The 17,995-nt window shown below is 35.0% G+C and overlaps 1 protein-coding gene across 3 annotated transcripts in view; it reads right to left on the minus strand.

Moving 5' to 3' along the window:
• Window positions 1-1,330: 1,330 nt before the first annotated feature.
• The window catches only part of LOC136833345 (solute carrier family 49 member 4-like), a 58,012-nt gene continuing 41,347 nt past the window's right edge, over window positions 1,331-17,995 (minus strand). For 2 of the 3 annotated variants that reach the window (XM_067095363.1, XM_067095361.1), the window contains exons 9-12: window positions 11,750-11,936; window positions 8,034-8,216; window positions 5,971-6,113; window positions 1,331-1,730 (exon numbers count right to left, since the gene is read on the minus strand). In XM_067095363.1, coding sequence (XP_066951464.1) covers window positions 5,989-6,113; window positions 8,034-8,216; window positions 11,750-11,936 — 495 coding nt within the window. In that variant the 3' untranslated portion in view covers window positions 1,331-1,730; window positions 5,971-5,988. Of the gene's footprint in view, window positions 1,734-5,970; window positions 6,114-8,033; window positions 8,217-11,749; window positions 11,937-17,995 lie in introns of all 3 variants that reach the window. The other variant, XM_067095362.1, reaches the window with a different exon arrangement.

Here is a 17,995-nt window from a genome sequence, read left to right on the forward strand (position 1 = left end):
AGTATTCTAACTGTAGTTTGGAAGTTTTTTTAATGACAAAATGCCAGATTGAATCTATTTTAACAAATAAACTTTGAGAAATTTTTATTTCATCACCATCTGTCATTTTCAGGTTAAAGGAACATGTTCTCTGTACTAGGACTAATGAATTGGCTGGTTCTGTTTCATTCTCTTCAAGCTACTGTGATGGCGCCACATTTCTCTATTACACTTTTACTAATTTGCAGCGTGATGCTCGGGGAATTTCACGTCAGGTAGTTCTTTGGGCTTTTTGTTTTTTTTGAAAAGCCTGTTAATTAAACAAAGCAGTCAGCACTTCATTGCAAAAGTGCAATCCAGTAGGGTACGTTCACTGACGTTTTTAATGATCACTGTTACATTACAGGTTTGCGAATGGTATAAGAACCTCCTTCAGCAGGTTCGCTTGGCCGCTGAATTGCTGTCATAATATGAGTGCACCTCATTGCCCTTCTGGTCTCATAAGTTCCAGAATTCTAAAGGATTTTTTTTAGGGCAAGAGATAACCAAAATGAGGTCATCCCTCGTAAGCTTTAGTCATTTTGTAAAGTCATAAGGCGTTGCATAACAACGGGTCTATTACGGCAGTAGACCCTTCTTTGATTAAGCATTGGGCTCAAGTTTAAACCTTTTCATGTGTGATGTTTTTATATGTGTTAATACTGGCTTTAAATTCCTACCTTTTCTGATCATGAATAATGCATTGTCGTATGAGGCTCTCCACTATTTCCTGAAATTGTTGAACTTTTTGTTTAACTTCTTTGAAGCTTGAGCCTCCAGTCTTTGATTTTCACCCATAATTATCAAAGTTACAATTTATATCGTTCTCGGTTTCTAGCAGATTCTTCATGATCTATACTTTATTAATCAGCATGTTTATATTTTTCTTTGTCTTTGTTTAACTCCATAGGAAATATTCATCTCTACTAAAGGCAGATTTTACACTTTAAAAATTAGTTTTCACTGGTGCTGTTAGAATTCCTTAATGAATGAATTATCTTTGTCCAATATTTACACCATGGATAATGTTTTATGTCTGATCTTTTATTTAGGAAGATAAACGCCCGAAGTTTTCCAAAATGGGCTCATAGCCAACAGGAGGTTGATGGAAAAAATCTTACCATAAGGTTCTATTAGACTTGGTATTGATATACCTTTAAAGGAGAGAATGTTGATAAATCTTTGAGTGATATCATACTTGAGCACTGATCAACGTTGGCAACTTCTGACCAATATTCTTTGGTCATCAGTATTTCATTAGAATAATATCCGGCATGGTGGAACCTAGGGATTAACTGGATAAGGCGAAGCCCAAATATCAGTTTTTTTAAGAAATAATCCATTAGTTCAAGAAAACATTTACACAAAAAAAGCTAAATGTAATGCCAAGAAACAGTTGACGGTATATTATTCATTAGCAAAAACACACCATAATACAATTTTTTTATCCACAAAAACAAGAAAAACTGGAGGTTTCAAGGTCTCATGGCACCGTTGTTGGCGCATATCTGCTGTGTTTCCCATCTGTTTAACTGACGTGTCTCTACTGTAGAAGATGTTCCCTTCCGTTTCTACGCCAGCAGAATAAATGCATGAAGTTGCCTGTCCATGTTCCATCTACCAACACAAGTCCTCTGGGATTCTGTGCGAACGGCTTCTGGCGTTTAATGGCATCGCCCGTTCACGAACTGGCCTCGTCCAGTGTTGCTTGTCTTCTTGAACGATATCAAAAGAATAATGAAAATGTGTGAGTGTGTGTGTGTGTGTGTATGTGTATGTGTATGCGTGTATGTGTGTGTGTGTGTATTCTACGACGATATCAAAAGTATAATGAAAATATTTTCATTCATGTGTGGGTGATCTTGAAAAAGCGGGGAACCTCGGAAACTGAATTAGTATACTGTGCATTATGATTTTTTTTAACTGCCTTCGTAATAATGCGTTGTGAATTTTATAACTGCAGAAATGGGCACAGGAATGCTTCAAGAAAAAAATGGAATAACATTTACGGGTAAGCAAAGCCTACTGAATTTTATTTACCCATATCTTTTGTGCTATTCTGATAAAAGTCCTGTTATCGGTAAAACCACTCTCTCTGTTAACATGTTTTATATTTTCGGCTTATTATTGTGGCACACAAGTGCAATGGTGGTATCTGTTTTGAAATCAGAATATCATTAATCTTATGTATGCCACATAACATAAAGTAGGAAAGATGTTGCTCGTCACTGAAAGGCTTAGTGGAATGTAGGCCTACAGGTTACTGATTGCGCTGACTAGTCTTGTTTTTTAAAACGTGTTGCTGTAATAGATAAGGACACCTGCTATATTTTGTAGGTCTTTAAGAACTCTTTGTAGTAGGTAAGCCTGTAGATACTGTCTACGCCATCAATTTTTCAGTGCCATACAGGTAAAGACAGCGTTAGGCCTATCTAACAAAATTCATAATATCAAACGATTTTTCTCGACGAAATTCCAAAACGTTACAATTGGTGAGAGTCTTGTTTTTTAAAACGTGTTGCTGTGACAGATAAGGACACCTGCTATATTTTGTCGGTCTTTAAGAACTCTGTTTAGTAGGTAAGCCTGTAGGTACTGTCTACGCCATCAATTTTTCAGTGTCAGACAGGTAAAGACAGCGTTAGGCCTATCTAACAAAATTCATAATATCAAACGATTTTTCTCGACGAAATTCCAAAACGTTACAATTGGTGAGAGTGATTCAGGACGACTTAAACAAACCGTAGAAAGAAAACTTCTATTATTCAATTCAAAGTAAAAAGAAAATATTGTATTTTCCACACGTATAGGAAATCCTGGTATAATTCATGTTTTCATCAAACGATGCCCCATAGATTGGTAATAGCAAGACAAAGAAGTTTGGTGGCCTAGGCCACATCTGTTACCCCAGATAATCACTTGGTGAAATGCTTTATCATTTAAACGTTATTCTAACATATTTTAGAATATATAACAGTAATTTCTCTACGGTAAAAGTTATCCACTCATAGTACTAAGGAAAAGACTCTTGGCCAAGCAAACGTTCGGCGTATGCCGAATCATTCGGCAGGTACTATTATTGTTTCTTCCTTTTAAGAACAGTTATTCAAGAAAAGTCAGAATTACTTCGTCATTCAACAATTCTTTCTAGATAATGTTCCAAAACCTCAGAATAGGAAGGAATGTCTTTTCTAACCTTTTCTGTCCCAGTTCCTTTTACAAGACGCAGAGCATGGTCGGAAAGAATCATATTTTGCTGAACATGTTTTCGAAACTCGATATATTGTACAGTGACGATTAATTTACCTGGAAAAGAATAGCATTTTTATAATGTAGGCCTACAGTATAGTAGGCCTACTGTGTTCTGGACAAGGTGTTTCATTAAGGGCGCCCGGGGCCAAAAGCTCGGCAGGGAGAACACCATTCCATGTTATTTGTTCTCTGTTACACATATGCTACACATTATATATATATATATATATATATATATATATATATATATATATATATATATATATATATATATATATATGCCATAAATAAGAATAGATGAAAACCCAGCTTGAAGTTTTGAGAGTACGAAGTATCTTTGCAGATTAATGTGATTCGGGAAATAAAATTTACCTTAAAAGAAAGCTCTTTCATTGTATATATTAACATTATTTTGTACATTACGCTGCCCTTAGGTCATGTTAAAAGTAGGAGAGCGGCATTCCTGTGCCCGTCAATTATAAGTTTCAGTACGTGAAACATCTTTACTAACAAATGATGTTATAGTTCGGTAGGTACATAAAATAACTGACAATGGTTACATATTATGAGCTTGTTGGCCGGCGCTACGCGCGCTGGAGCCCGGTGCTGCTGTCTTTCCTACCCTCCCGATCCCCTACCTACCCCGCTCCCACCCGGGCCGGACAAACAGGTTTGCAGGAGGAGGGTGGATGTCTCCCCTACCCTCCCGTTCCCTCACCTACCTCGCACCGACCCAGGCCGGACAAACAGGTTTACAGGAGGAGGGTGGATGTCTCCCCTGCCCTCCCGTTCCCTTACCAACCTCGCCCCGACCCAGGCCGGACAAACAGGTTTACAGGAGGAGGGTGGATGTCTCCCCTGCCCTCCCGTTCCCTTACCAACCTCGCCTCCACCCGGGCCGGATAAACAGGTTTGCAGGAGGAGGGTGGATGTCTCCCCTTCCCTCCCGTTCCCTTAGCAACTCCGCCCCACCCGGGCCGGACAAACAGGTTTGCAGGAGGTGGTGGCTGTATCATGTCTCCTCTACTGTCACCCGGGAGAGCTTGCACGTACTCGTAATGCCTTCTCTTACTGGCTTTAATGGAACTGGCATCGTTAGTATGATTATAATAATGACGTCATTTTGAGTAGTAATGAAGTCTAGACATTTCGTCATTTTCTAAAAACTAATGAAAAAAATTGTGCTTGCAAGTGTGCCGACAAGAGCTTAGTGCTGTTGTCATTCTCATATTACATTAAGATCATTTTTCTCAGTAGGTACAATGTCTCCCAGTAGTAATATGGTGAAATGTCATCGTGCAGAAAAGTCGAAATGTTTTTTTTTTAACAATAATAATACGAAATATTGTAATGTACCGTTGTAATGATATGCTGAAATATTGGAATGATCCTCACTAATAAAAATGTCCGCTCTATTGTACATGTCGATTTAATATACATTATACACATACACACATCGCATATATATATATATATATATATATATATATATATATATATATATATATATATATATATATATATGTGTGTGTGTGTGTGTGTGTCTGTTTACTGTGTCTTTACTGTGTCGAAATAAAAGACACGTTTGGGATTTAAACAAGAGAAGACGGAGTAGAAAGAAAGGCGAAGTAATGCCTCTGAAGTGTCAATCTCTGGTGGATTCCGACGAGGGGGGCCTTATGTCAGTTACGATTACCTTTAGTTATATTCAATGTGGCTATTCACCGTCAGCTCAAAAACACACACACAAAAAAAAAGAGAGACTAAAGAAATATGTCTTTGTTTGGTTTGTACGGACGTGTTAGGCTTCGTATTGTTAGCTTTGAAGAGAAGTAAACATGACATTTTGTGAAGTTCGGCGCCCGTTTGATTTTATGACACGTGGTATTCACATTTTCATTGAACTGATAAGTTCTGTGAACTGGCGACGCAATTTATAACGTAAAGTGAGAATTTTTTTTTCTTATTAATGAATTGAGTTACAAAAGGAAGATCTATAAAAAAATAAGTAAAAAATAAGCCGAAGTTTCTTCGGCGCAATCGAGTTTTCTGTCCGGTGATGACCTAAGCCACGGCCCATAAAACTCTTAGCCGCGGCTCAAGAAACTCAGCCACGGTCTGGGGGTGGCCTATGTTGTTGGTACGTAAAGTGCTGCCAGAAGTACGATCATGGCTAACCTTAGCATTAAATAAAATAAAAACTACTGAGGCTAGAGGGCTGCAATTTGTTACGTCTGATGACTGGAGGGTGGATGATCAACATACCAATTTTCAGCCCTCTAGCCTCTGTATTTTTTAAGATCTGAGGGCGGACAGAAAAAGTGCGGACGGAGAGACAAAGCCATCTCAACAGTTTTCTTTTACAGAAATTTAAAACTAATGTTCTTCCAATGAAAACTCGATCATGCTGAAAAAGGCAGGAGGTTGCAACAATAATACTCTTAGTCGTGTAGAAACAGCAAATATATCACCCATTATCGTCTTGAGTCCAGACTTTAGACCCTAAAAGTTTCTCGAGATGGAAATGGGTCCACGATCAAAAGCGGAAGTAACTAAACACAAATGAAGAAAAAAAAGGTTGATTTTTCACTTTCAAAAGAAAAAGTTAGCATAGGCCATGCACAGAAAAGTGGACTCGGGTCAGCCACAAAACGTTATCACGTACCCAGCAGGAAGTCACAAGGCTCACAAAGTCAATACCTGAGCGTCTGCTGAAGTTCATTCACCCTTCACACCAGCTTCTTTATCATCGTTCGTTCTCCTGTAATTCTCTTCCACGAAGACGAGTAAAAGGATGGAGATGCAACTCGTTGTCAGTAGCAAGTATATTTCCCAAGTGTAACCTGAAACGGAGACGACGTTAAAACAGTATATATATATATATATATATATATATATATATATATATATATATATATATACATATTTATATATATATATAATATATATACATATATTTATACATATTTATATATATATATATATATATATATATATTTATATACACATAAAGCCATAAATATCATTTTATACCCAGTTCACAGTACCTCGGGAATAACTTACACTCGAGGGGAATGATAACTGATAAGTGCTCCAGCAATGGTCACGGGGTCAAGGTCACTGTAACTCGTTGGTTCTAAACCAGGCAGCAGCAGTTCGAATCCCACTGGCGAGGAAGCACTGACGAGTTATTATTCCCGCTGGGTGTAAGTCATTTCCGAGGTGTAGTGGAGTGGATGCAGAATGATATTTTGACATAATATTTGTGAATATAAAAAATGTGGCAGAAAGTGACAAAAATTCATATATATGTATATGTATAAATTATATATATTATGGTTATTTATATGTATATGTATCTATATATACACATATATACATATATATATCTATATATATAGGTAGATAGATATGATATATACATGTATATACATACATGCACAAACACACACACACATATGTATATGTGTGTGCGTGAGTGCGCGCGCGCGCGCGTGTGTGTGTGTGTGTACTACCCCAATTACCCGCATGAGCACTATCCGCAACTCGGCACTATTTGCATGCAACCACAGCCCACCACAATATATATGAGGATGTATACAATGAAAAAAAAATCTTGTTTGGTTTGCAGTGTTGCTCAGGCTGATTAACGTCATGGTAATGCTGTTAACAGTTCGTTTATTACCCTCATAAGGGAATTTGTAAGGGGGGAGGGAAGTTGTAAGGGGGGGGGGGGCAGTTGGTGGGGTGGTGAATAGACCAGGCAATTGCTCTCAAGAGAGAGAGAGAGAGAGAGAGAGAGAGAGAGAGAGAGAGAGAGAGAGAGAGAGAGAGAGAGAGTGCAGAATGGGGAGGACTTGAGAGCAGTATTCTACTTGGGAGCTTTTGCGATTGCTATCAGCTCAGAAGCAACAACATCGTATAAAACGTCATGTTTTCATCGTTTGTGATTCGGTGGTAGAGATACGTCATCACTTTGTCAATGATGCTTCGTTCTCTCACTGGCTGCTTGTAAAGACACCAAAGCAAGTTCTGCAAGTCCAGCCAATGCAAGCAGTTTTGTTTGCTCACAGGTGAGAGAGAGAGAGAGAGAGAGAGAGAGAGAGAGAGAGAGAGAGAGAGAGAGAGAGAGAGTTTCAATGTTAATTGTGTTTTTTGAAATTTCATATTCAGTATTTCTGCACAGTTTGTCTTTCATTTTTGTGGTGATTCTTCCCTGATAGTTTCTGTACTGTAGGCCTAATGTATGCAGTGGCATACTGCATCGTTTTCTTTTTCATGCATTTTGATTTTCACATCGTGTATTTCAGTGTGTTTACAGTACTGTACAGTGCATCGTGTGTTGTTTATCAGCATATACAGTTTTGTGTGGTGATTGTGTAGTGACAAGATAGGAAAATATTTCAAGAAATTGCCTTTGTACATCTCTAGTTTTCTGACAGAATCAGCTCATTTCCGTTATCCACAAGGACATTGGATGAATTAATGTACATAACTGAGGTAAGGTTGTCTATACATACATACATATACACATATATATTTACAATCTGTGTATGTTTTGACTCTTTATATTGGGTGAGGTATATGCCTGTGGGAGCATACATACCCCAAAAATATCAAGAACTTAATTACTTCGAAAATGACTTGATATAGACCCCGTGCGCATTTGAATTCTGTTATTATTACCATTATATTATGCGCAACTGTACCTTATTCCACTGCCTACCCCAACACATTAAAACGCACCAATACAAGTTCCTTACCAATGTTGGGAATCAAGAACAGAAAGAGGAAGATCATCATTGCAGCGTTCGCTCCGAAGGTGAGGAACCCCACCACAACCACCTCTGAGGAAGGGTATGCAAACTCAATGGCCAGTTGGGTGAAGAGGGGCATTGTGGCTGCGTTCAAGCTCAGTCCGCAGATTACAGACACGTAGACTTGCCCTGTACGGAGATAGGACGAGGCGTTAGTGTGCGTGTTTATACTTTGTCGTTACAGAGATCCTACACATATTTGTCCCGCAGATTGTAGACTTGGAAACCTTCCTTCTTGAGATAGAATAACAATACAAACTGCGACTAAACTAATTATACAGTATCAGAACACAAGTTCTTCAACAGCAGATCGTCAGTGCTGGGAAATATGTAAGTAAACATGTATATACATAGCCTAAACATATTTGTGCCGCAGATTATAGACAAGGAAACCTTCTTTCTTGAGACCGGATTTTTCAGGATGCTTATATAATTGGGCACACGCAAATCATACAACCAATACAGATCTTGATTAAACTAACCATATACAATCAGTACAGGAATTATAAACCAGCAAATGCTGAGTAGAATGATCTATAAGCGAGAATGCATTTACATGTGAATGGTCACAGATATGCTTGCACATACTTAAATATCTAACTGATGCCACAAATACCTTGGCTAAACAAACCGTACATTATTCAGCTGAAACAGAGTGACATGTCAGTATGCGTGTGTAGACATATTAACCAAGTTGTAGATTTTAGATAGGAAAATAATGATCTAATTATGCCTGACAGGTGAAAATATAGACAACTGAACTTAATAAAGTGGCGTCGAATAAATATGTCAGAATGCGATTACACACAGATTAACTGTCTATATACGAATATATATATATATATATATATATATATATATATATATATATATACATATCTATGTCAATATACATCTATCTATCTATCTATATATTCATATATATATATATATATATATATATATATATATATATATATATATATATATATATATATATATATATATACAGTATATATACATACATGAGTAGTAAGGTATTATATACATTTTATAAACAATCTCTTGATTATCCAGATTTAATTATCCAAGCATTCATAGCATGAGCACACATTTAATAAAATATTACATATTCAGATTAATCACATACAGTACATGTTGAAATTAAAGTACGTTACTTTCATTTCAACATGGAGACCGTGAATGTTATTCCATGTTATGTTATATGGTAAGAAACATTAAACATTAGCTATAAATAGGAGGAAAATAGCAAACAGGTTATTATTAATTATTTCTTCTATTCTATCCTATAGATCTGCCAAACACCAGATACGAGGAAATTTCACGCGCAAGTACAGAGGAATAACAACTGGAGGTGTATACTGTATATGTATGTATAACTGAATCACGAAAATATGGAACGTGTTGAATATATAAAGATAAAATCCACGAAGGAAAGAGAAACACTAGAGTGCTACGAGGCCTTTCAACTGTCGTCCTTTACTTAGCAGACTGAAGAAATATAAAAATAAGTTTACAAAGAAAGCTCTTATAAATGAAATATGGGGATTACAAAGGAAAAAAATATGTACCTGGAATCCAGCACAACTGAAGAATTAGTAGAACTGTCAAAACAGGGGTTAAATATTTAAGAGGTTTTACAAAGGGGCAAGACAATTAAAATATTATACAAGGAAAGAAAATAAGTAAATCAATAGTATGTGAAACGCGATGAGGACAGCGAACGAACTTTTCCTCGCCCTCCTCAGTCAATCGTTTCGCAGAAGTTCGGTGCGATGGGAGAATCCCGGGAAATGGGACAGAAGAAAGGCGATTGGAAAACGAAAAGAAGAATATTCAGGTTATGCTGTTCAAGCTGTCCGTTGGAATTTCGGGCATTTTCATTCAAGCGGGTCCTTGCAATATGGCGATTGTATAGAATACTGGAAATCTATTTTAGAATAAATCCCTCGGCCACGCCATATGAGTCTTGAAACATGATTCATTATCTCGTTAGGCTAATAATAATAATAATAATAATAATAATAATAATAATAATAATAATAATAATAATAATAATAATAAATACAAGGAAAAGCATGCAAAGAATTCGCTTCTTTTGGTGGCATAGTTTTCTATGGGAGTAATTATTTTGCGTATTAAATACTTATGAGAGAAAGCAGAAGATTAATTCGGGTATTTTGCAAATTAATTACCTTAAAAGGGAATATTTTTTCAGGCAGTAACGCTTGTGATACTGAAACTGGCGGCATTTCTTGACTCATTGATTCGGTGTTATATGGCATAGTGACCGAATTGAATAAGTACCTTTGCATACAATTTACTGTAGATAATGCGTAAAAAATTCCAGTAAACAGATTATTAAGGTTGTACAAAACATAAATTTCTTCAAAGTATTGCTAGAAAATGCTGTTACTTGTTTATGGATATATTTGCAATCATCTTCCCTTTTTGACCTCTCATAGATAGACGAACGTTACCAGTTACATAACATATTACAAAATTCATAATTTATGAGGGCGGGATGCTCTCTCAAGAACTGATTTCTCAAGTTAACAGTATCAGGTAACAGATAATTATAAAAGATCACATTACATCTGTTCTGGTAAAAGTAAATTAAGGTGCAAGCGTTATCGGAAAATTATATAAATTTAGGAGATTGGGTCCAGAAATTAAGTAATTTGGATAATTCTTAAATGGCTTTCGGGGACTCTTTGTTGGATGAAAATAGTTTTTTTTTTTTTTTTTACTTTTTTATTGTTTGCTTTTATACTTAGGCCTACCGCTTGCACACTTCTCATTACGTAATAATTTTCATAATCTTATACACACTCCATGCTACCAATTAATGGCTATTTGACTCTCATTTCAATGTGCAACAGTTAGGAATGCAATATAACTTCTGAGTAACTTTCCCTCGTGTCATTATCCATTATTAAACTTTTCCTCCACTTACAACTTGAGCAATTTTAAACAATATCTCCTGTTCCCTAGTGAAAAACCCCATTCATTTCTTGGAATTCAAACTTAATTAAACTACAAATCTACGCGATCTCAGCATTCTCGTTTACTTGGATTATTCCACACACATATCAGTTACTCCAGCGAACCATTCAGAATTCAGACTTCCAGCAATATATTCCCTGTAATGGGGGTTGTGCTGTCAGTGCACCTCACGCGGTGCATTGTAGGCATTACTTAATGTTCATTGCGGCGTCCCTTCGGCCCCTGGCTGCAACCCTCTTCATTCGCTATACTGTGCCTCCATATTCTCTTTCTTCCATCTTTCTTTGCACCCTCTCATGACAATTGTTTCATAGTGCAGCTGAGAGAGTTTCCTCCTGATACACTTGTAAAACCTTTTCCTCAAAATTTCCATTTTCAGCACTGAATGACCTCATAGGTCCCAGCGCTTGGCCTTCGGCCTAAATTTTATATTCCATTCCTGCAATATATTCATTTAAATATTCACAACCACGACTGATTAAACAGTAAGATAGAAATTTCAGGCATGAAAGCCTAGTAAAAAGACTAAAGACTGGATATATATATTGCAGAAAAGGCAAAATCTTCCGGGAGACACATTCGCTAGTAAATTATCGCCATATCTGTTGTTGATCGAAATACACAAATGTGAAAACCAAATTTGCCGCCATACTCACACTGAGTGACCTCGACGCATCCCCAGGTCAGCAGGAAAAACCAGTAGAAGAAACCGATGTCAAAGGCCGTCAGGAAGATCAGGGAGGCCTTTAGGTGACCATACAGGACATCTGTTATGCGGGTGACCAGGATGCCAAAAAGGGTGGAGCTTAGCAGTCCCCAGAATCCTATTCCCGATGCTTCATCCTGCAGGATTAGGAAATTCACTGAAGTCAGTGTTAAAACTTGAGTTAATAAACTTGAATTAATATGTACTGCTCTCTTCTGTACTTAGAGGCACGAGACGAGACAATTCACATTAAAATCTGAAAAAATTATCCTTTTATGTTAAAAATACCCAGATCCAAAGTAATTATTACCTTTAAAGTAGCCTCTCGGTCACCTTCGATATTTGTAAGGGCCTTGTGATATACGAACGTTAGAAACCATTTCTTTAAATGAACTACTCGTTTAATCGTTAATAAAAACATTTTTAAAAATTTCTGAATACTTATGCAGAGAGGCTGAACGTAAACTGCAACTCACAGTCCTTCCATTTAGGCAGAATTGACATTCTTTTCGTCATTCAAGACGGAAAACAAAGCTTTTATTCATTCTATTGGTCATTTTCTGAGTCAGGTGATCTGATCACAGAAAAGTATTAATAATATGATGCAAAATGGAAGTTATAAAGTGGCATTTTAAGCACTGACAATAATTTCCACTGTCAGCCAGAGGTCGAACCCAGAGTCAGATAAAGACAAAGTGCTCTTGCTGCCAGGCTCGCAATAGTAAAATTTTATTAAACATAAACCTTTTCGTTCATTTCTATGGGAACAAAACAGTACAATTGCAGCATTTTAGATCTTTCGTTATCTAATGGAAACAGCAAGCCATTTTGCAAGAATGAATGTTTTTTTTTTTTTTTTTGTTTGCAAGATAACATGATACAAAACTCACAGTACTGATATTGAACTGCTGGTATAGCGTTACCTTTCCTCCCTAGACAACCTCTTTCAGATTTCGAAGGATTATTAGGATGGGGGCTAGACGGGACTACACCTCTATTCCCTTCAGGATATCATAATCATGAGTAAGAAAGATGAACCACTCCCCCTTCTACTCACCTTTTCAATCCAAGTTCGATGGTTTGTGGTTGACAGTTGGGTACCCCAGTCCCCTCCCTACTACTCACATACCAATGGCCCTCCCCGACAAAAAAAAAAAAAAAAAAACTCTTTCCCTTGTTTAAGGGCAGTGCCTGAAATCTTTTGTCCAACTAACAGGAATTATAGTATTGATATATGGGGTCAAAATAAATCATAAGCTGAAGGGAACAGAGGTGTAATCCAATCTAGTTCCAATCCTAAAAATCCTCAGAACTCTGACCAGAGTTGCTAAGGGAGGGAGGACAATAAATCATTCAATGGCATTTTCACGAGAATTTTCATTGCAAAATATATACTGAAACAGGAATGTTGTTTTGCTTTAGCATGATTGTATAATATTGCTGTGTTCTTTACTCTTGCCTAGCACTACATACTAAGCAAAACAGTAGAACTAACAGAAAAGACACGGAGATTTTCTCTAACTCATATTGGCTAACATTAAATATGAGTCAAACTTATCTGATTTTTATGAACTTAAGAATCTTCTTACAGTTAACTTGCTTCAACTGAAAACGAGTATTACTGCCCAGAAATTTACAGCTCGATGATACTAAATTCAAGCAGCAGTTCTGCCAAACTTGCAATATCTGTTAGAGCCACCTAAGATAGACAGATACTGTTCCAGAGACAAAGACTAATTTTTTTTCGGTTAATCTAAATAATACGTATACATGTGAATCATAGATTCTTGAGAGTTGGTCAACTGCCACTGTTTTGTTGATCCCAGTTATGAGGACGTAAGAGTACGTTTCTCTCCAGGTGCCCAGATGAGGAAGGTAATTTGACTGTTTCTAGGGTTCTGAGAGGGGATGTCGTGTGTATATTAAGTCGCATGTTTAACGTCTTACTAATAATGTATGTATATATATATATATATATATATATATATATATATATATATATATATATATATATATACACTAACAGGACCCCATTCAAATTAGATGGGTATCCTGTTACCCTGTTAGTAATTCTACTAATGCACAGAACAATTGTCTATGTGAAAAAGTTTATATATATATATATATATATATATATATATATATATATATATATATGTGTGTGTGTGTGTGTGTGTGTGTGTGTGTGTGTGTGTGTGTGTAGAGAGAGAGAGAGAGAGAGAGAGAGAGAGAGAGAGAGAGTGTGTGAGAGTGTGTGTGTGTGTGTATATATATACAAATACATTCCTTTGGAATTAGGGAGTGGACATATTTGGAAAGTACGTATGATTAAATAATTGTTGCTTTAATTTTTCTATTAGGTTAATTTTTATATATTTTATGTTCAAATTATCTCTAAAAGTAAATATACTTCCGGTGTCAGTTACCATAGCAGTTGAAATATCAGTTTACAGTAACAAAACAGAATCCGCTTGTGTATACATTTATAGCATGAGATACATACTTACGAGGTACAACAGATCAAAGGTGCACAGTCAGAAATTAGGCAGGCCCAAGGCATAGATGAATTCTATAAATAAATTCAGTTAGATATCTCTGCGCAAACTATCAGGAGGAATTCATGTTACCTTTTGTTTTAAGTCATTGATGAGCCTTAAGCCCTTTGAACGGCTTTTATCAGTCTAAACGCGAGAAGAGAACAAACACTGTAAATTCCCGGGGGAAGAAAAATGAGGCAGATGATAAATGACGTGTAACACTCGGCAGTCGACTCTAAAAGTGGGTAAATATTAATCGCTTCCGTCGCTTATTCCCGGGGGTTCGCGGCCAGGTGCAAACAAGAACGTAATTATTTTAGATCAACTTGGAGAAATGGATGCAACTCCTCCATTTCTTTCATTGCACGATTTTATTCATTTCCTTCATTATTATTATTGTTGCTTCTTCCTTGTCCATCTCCTCTCTCTATATTGACATCTCTAAAATCTTACGAAGTCAAGGAGTGGTCTGCAAGTCATTATTATTATTATTATTATTATTATTATTATTATCGACTCAATGTCACCTTCTATGAGTCAAGCCTGTGTTGTACTTTACTTTCTTCGTTATGATTATTATTATCATTATTATTGCATAATTTTTCTCCCCTTCCCCTCTTTATATTGGCATCTCTGAATTTCTAATAATAATCAAGGCGCAATCTACAAGTTCATTATTATTATTATTATTATTATTATTATTATTATTATTATTATTATTATTATTATTATTATTCAGTATCACCTTTTATAAGTAAAGCCTGAGTAATACTCAGATCTGTGAAGATGAACAATTTCTGTTGGTAATATATAATAAAATAAAATGCTATAACGAAGCAACTATTATATGCTAATATACACAACGTATATATGTACATATATTTATAAATAAACAAATAAATAAATATATGTATATATATACATATACACACACACGGACACACACACACATATATATATATTTATATCAAACACGATGATATAGAAAGCAGTGCATCCGACCTCGAAATCAAGAAGAGGATTCCGCCTCGCAGTCCCGTCCTCGAAGAGACCTTCAGAGGCGATTCATTGATACAATCATTGCAACAATAAATCGCCTTTAAAGACGTCCGTCGGGGGATGAAACTGTCTCCAGGAATTCTTCATTTTGTCTTCTAGACTTCGGTGGGCTTGGACTGTGTATGTTATATATATATATATATATATATATATATATATATATATATATATATATATATATATATATATATATATATATATATATATATAAATAATATATATACACATATATATTATATATATACATATATATATATGCATATGTATGTAAATATATATGTATATGTATATATATATATGTATATATATATATATATATATATATATATATATATATATATATATATATATATATATAAATTACAATATTGATGTGTTTTGATGTGAAGATGATTCTGATATTGCATGCTTTTTAAACACATACGACAGAAAGGATAAAAAATGTTACCTGAGAGAGCCCACGTGACCAGGTGACCGTAATAGATTCAATAAAAGATTCGCCAAGGTTTTCAAAATCTATTCTTTTTTGGGGGGAAAATCAGGTGTAACATAGATTTTCTAGACGAGGTGAAAGTTTCCTAAGACAAAGAGCATGGGGTTTTTATTACATGAATCTTCTCGAAAGAAAACCTGTTATAAACATAATATTACCATCTTCTACTTTAACTTTATGTTAATATGATTATTTTTCTATCATCATTATTATAATTACTAGTATTAGTAATAATACTGAGAAACTAAATCGAATATAATAAGCTTTGTAGCCATACTCAAAATAGAACCATGGAACAATAATAATCCTGTATCATGGTCAGGTTCACTATAAGATAAAATTTTTTTTTAAAATAAATTTCAGAGCGTTTCCCAAACGGGTTGACATCACTGCGGGTTGAATTTTTTTTATCATCTTTTCCAAGATTTCCTGAAATGAAATTACATGAATTTCTCCCTCTGTAATCCTTCTGTAGTTATGCATGGCAGACCTATATATCCTATTTATATATATATATATAATTTATATATGTATATATATATATGTATATATATATATATATATATATATATATATATATATATACATGTATATATATACATATATATATATATATATATACTATATATATATATATATATATATATATAATATACAGTATATATACATACATATATACAGTATATATATATATATATATATATATATATATACTATATTATATATATATTCCATCATAATATTAATTTCATCATATGTACGATTAATCTGTATAGTGATATATTGTTTTTTACAATAACCGGAGGCGAAACCCTATGTGGATTAAAATGAATATATTTTTTCTTAAATTTTCATTCTTCATATAACACAAAAATAGCAGCTAATTAATTGTGCGCGTAATGTAAAATAAATCATATACTGTTCAGAAGCTGAGTCAGTACCGATATCTATGATATAGCTTTAGAAACTATAAAATTGCGCGAATGTTAATATGGAGTTAGAGCGAGGTGAACTAATTTTGCATAAACAAAGTCCAACAATTCCTAAGGCCTTAGATCAACCCAGTCTAATAAATGCAAGCTAACTACAGTATTATTTGTAGATAAATCGAGCTCAGTGAACATATGCTAAGTACTGCATAAACAGATTCCAGTAAATGCATACTAAGTTTTTGCATAATTCTTGGATAATCCGAGTACAGTTAATGCATAATGAATATTGCATATATCGTAGAGAAGTCTAGTTTAATACATGCATGCTAATTACCGCATAATTCTCAGGTGAACGGAGTCCAATAAATATTTGCTAATTGTGCTATAATTCTTAGATAAGTTTTTGCTCCTTAACATTTCATATGACTTTATGATCTTTGCCAGTTTTTGGAAATTTGAAATTATTTTTGATCTGATTCATGCGATGGTTTCCACAGTAGTTATCTTGAACTCGGCCATTTCATTCTTTTGCAAAAACATTCCTCTATTAGTTAAGCGGTAAATATTTAAAACACTCTTACCCTTATTTTAAAGGATAACTGGAAAATCTTACAATTCGTGTCAAGACATGAGACTAAACAGTCTGTGTAACTCGCATTTGAAACTAATAATAATAATAATAATAATAATAATAATAATAATAATAATAATAATAATAATAATAATAATAATAATAATAATAATAATAATATTGCCGTTCTTCAAATAAATTTTATCGCTTAAATGGCTCGAGCCTCATATAATTCTCTTTTTGAAGAAGTTTGAACATAATTAGCAATTCCTGCTATACACAGTGTAAGTGAGGAATTCTGTAATTACTCCTGGAACACTTAGGATCATATTCTCCATTAGTGTAGATATCATTTCATCAATTAAAACCTAAGAGAGAGAGAGAGAGAGAGAGAGAGAGAGAGAGAGAGAGAGAGAGAGAGAGAGAGAGAGAGAGAGAGAGAGGTTGGGAGGAATGGGGAAGGGGGCGGGGAGAGCTTTGGACCCCATCACCTACAAACGGTATAAGTTGTATATGAAGTCATAAATATTCGTTTCATATATGTTCATTTCTGCAATTCTCCGATTTACATCTAGAGAACATCCACATACGTCATTTAACAGCG

Source organism: Macrobrachium rosenbergii, chromosome 51, assembly GCF_040412425.1.
Source record: "Macrobrachium rosenbergii isolate ZJJX-2024 chromosome 51, ASM4041242v1, whole genome shotgun sequence".
NCBI classification, from domain to species: domain Eukaryota; kingdom Metazoa; phylum Arthropoda; class Malacostraca; order Decapoda; family Palaemonidae; genus Macrobrachium; species Macrobrachium rosenbergii.